Source organism: Myotis davidii, unplaced genomic scaffold (genome assembly GCF_000327345.1).
Source record: "Myotis davidii unplaced genomic scaffold, ASM32734v1 scaffold212, whole genome shotgun sequence".
Taxonomy (NCBI): Eukaryota; Metazoa; Chordata; class Mammalia; order Chiroptera; family Vespertilionidae; genus Myotis; species Myotis davidii.
The window spans coordinates 237,153-239,618 of NW_006283435.1; the positions used below are offsets into that span (position 1 = coordinate 237,153).

General features: G+C 49.8%; 1 protein-coding gene across 1 annotated transcript in view; it reads left to right on the top strand.

Annotated features, from left to right (window-relative positions):
• LOC107183018 (kallikrein-7-like) overlaps positions 1–2,466 on the top strand; it is a 4,450-nt gene that overhangs the window by 1,557 nt on the left and 427 nt on the right. Inside the window, exon 4 of the mRNA XM_015563683.1 lies at positions 293–432. Within this exon, the coding sequence (XP_015419169.1) occupies positions 293–432 (140 nt within the window). The remainder of the gene's footprint in view (positions 1–292; positions 433–2,466) is intronic.

Sequence of the window (2,466 nt, forward strand, 5' to 3'; positions counted from 1 at the left end):
TTTAGACCCCCAGTCACCAACTCACCCTGAGCAAAGTGTGCAGCCTCCCAGCCACTTCCACCTTCAGACCCAGGAGTCTTGGCCTTCAGGTGCCATATAGCCTCAGATGAAAGGAGACCTGGTGCTCAGTCCCCCCTCTACCCAGGAGGTGTCCCTCAATGACAGCACCTAACCATTGTACTGGGTCACCCAGCTCCTCCTCCTTCCATGTCCAGGGTACCCATTCTTTTACATCAGCACCCACAGGTCCACAGGACCCAGCTTCTGACTGCCCCCTCCCCAAATTCTCCAGCAGCAAAAAAGTCATCAGAGCTCATGTGCTCGAATGTCAACATCATCTCCTACCAGGAATGCAAGCAGTCTTACCGGCCTCTGTTGAAAAAATACATGCTCTGTACAGCTCCCCGCGATGGGCTCTCAAACAGCTGCAAAGTGAGTCCCCTCCTCCCCTGCCCTGGGTTCGGCTTCTTCTCAGCCCAGGCCTGTCTCCCCCTCCATCCAGTGTCCAGGTGCCTGACCCTGGTGCTGAGCCTTCCCTCACACCCTTCCAGCCCCACGTGCCTCGCTCTCTGACCCTGGTGCTGAGCCTTCCCTCACACCTTACCAGCCACACTTTCCTGGCTCTCTCTACTCAGTACTCTGCTCAGGTCAGGGTGGGAACCCACAGGGGTCGGTGTGGCCTTCGGGGCGGGCACAAAGCTGAAGGATAGAAACTGGGGGTGGGAATGTGGCTGGGACTATGGGGAGGGCAGTGAGGCACTGGCTACAAGCACGAGCTTTAAAGGCACACCAACAGCTCAGTGACCAGGAAATATCATATTCCCATGAAATATTTAAAAAATAATCCATGATGAGCAAAGCATCAGAATTTTCAACAACAGAAGCAACCAGAATGGGCTGGATTTCCCGTTGGCTTCGGGCTTCTATGTGATTCAGAACAGCACTGTAATGACCCCGTCTTTATCTAAAACTGGAATACCGCCCTAGCAGGTTTGGCTCAGTGGATCCAGCGTTGGCCTGGGGACTGGAGGGTCCCAGGTTCAATTCCAGTCAAGGGCACATGCCCAGGTAGCAGGCTCAATGCTCAGTAGGGGGTGTGCAGGAGGCAGCCAATCAATGATTCTCTCTCATTGTCGTTTCTATCTCTTTCTACCTCGCCCTTACTTTCTGAAATAAGGAAAAAAATTAAAAACAGAAAACAAAACACTGGAAAGCAGGTTCCTCATGGATTTTTTTCATATTAAATTTGATTTTTAAAATATGCCTTAAAATGTTCATTGCAGTCACTGACATGTGCCTGAGGCTCATGCCCTGCTTCTATGTCTGTGTATCTGGTTCTAATTTGAAAAAAGAAAGAGCCCCTCCTCTTTGTTCTCCCTTTCTCATCTCTGTAACCTCCTCTCTGACTCTCAGAACCGTCTCCCCTCACCTCTCCTCACACCTCACTTCTTCTTATTTCTAACATTTTTATTGATTGCAGAGACAAAGGGGGAGGGAGAGGCAGAAACAACAATGATGAGAGAGAATCATTGATTGGCTGCCTCCTGTACGCCCCCCACTGGGGAATCAAGCCTGCAACCCAGGCATGTGTCCTTGACTGGAATGGAGCCTGGGACCCTTCAGCTAGCAGGCTGATGCTCTATTCACTGAGCTAAACGAGCTAGGACAGATTAAACCCTTTTGAGACTTTTTATGGGAAGGTTAAAGACCCAGCTTTCATAATGTATGTGACTTGAATGAAAAACATTAACTAACTTCCCATAGTTCACATGGCAAGGTCTAGGGAGGCCTGATCAAAGTAGCAACTATACCTTTGACTCATTTCACCCCTCCTTTCCTCCCTCCCTCTCTTCCTCTCTCCAGCCTTTGTCAATTTTTTTTATTTTCTCCATCTCTGCCTCATTCCTTACCCCAAACATTCTGCTGGTCTGTCTCCTTCATCCTTCCCTTTCTTCTTCTCTCCATCCTTCTCTCCTTCTCTTTCATCCTTTGCCTCTTTGTACCCCCACTATCTTGCTGACATCTGCACTCTCAGCTTTCAGGGGTGGTGAAATGGTGTGTTTTAGGAAGATAGGTGATGGGACAAGGTTGAATGTCCTAAAAATGGGGGGTTCCCCCTGGTCCCCCACTGAGGACCTGATTCATATTTCTGCAGACTGTTCAGGGACAGAGTCCCAACCTAAGGACAGTCCCGCACTTGGTTTAACGCACTCGCTTCTCTTAAACTTCCTATATTTGAACCTGGTGGTGCGAACTTTTATTTTGCACTAGAGCCTGAAAATTAGGGCATTGGTCCCGCCCCTGGTTTCCAGGACTACCCTGTCCTCCCATCCCTCCGGGAAGGCAATGTATGGGATTCCCTGGAGGTAATGCTTCCTCTCCCAGGGGGTTGACAAATAAATGGTGCTCTGATATCCTGCAAGCCCCGCCATCTCCCTGTGATTGACTAGGACTCAAGCCAATGTC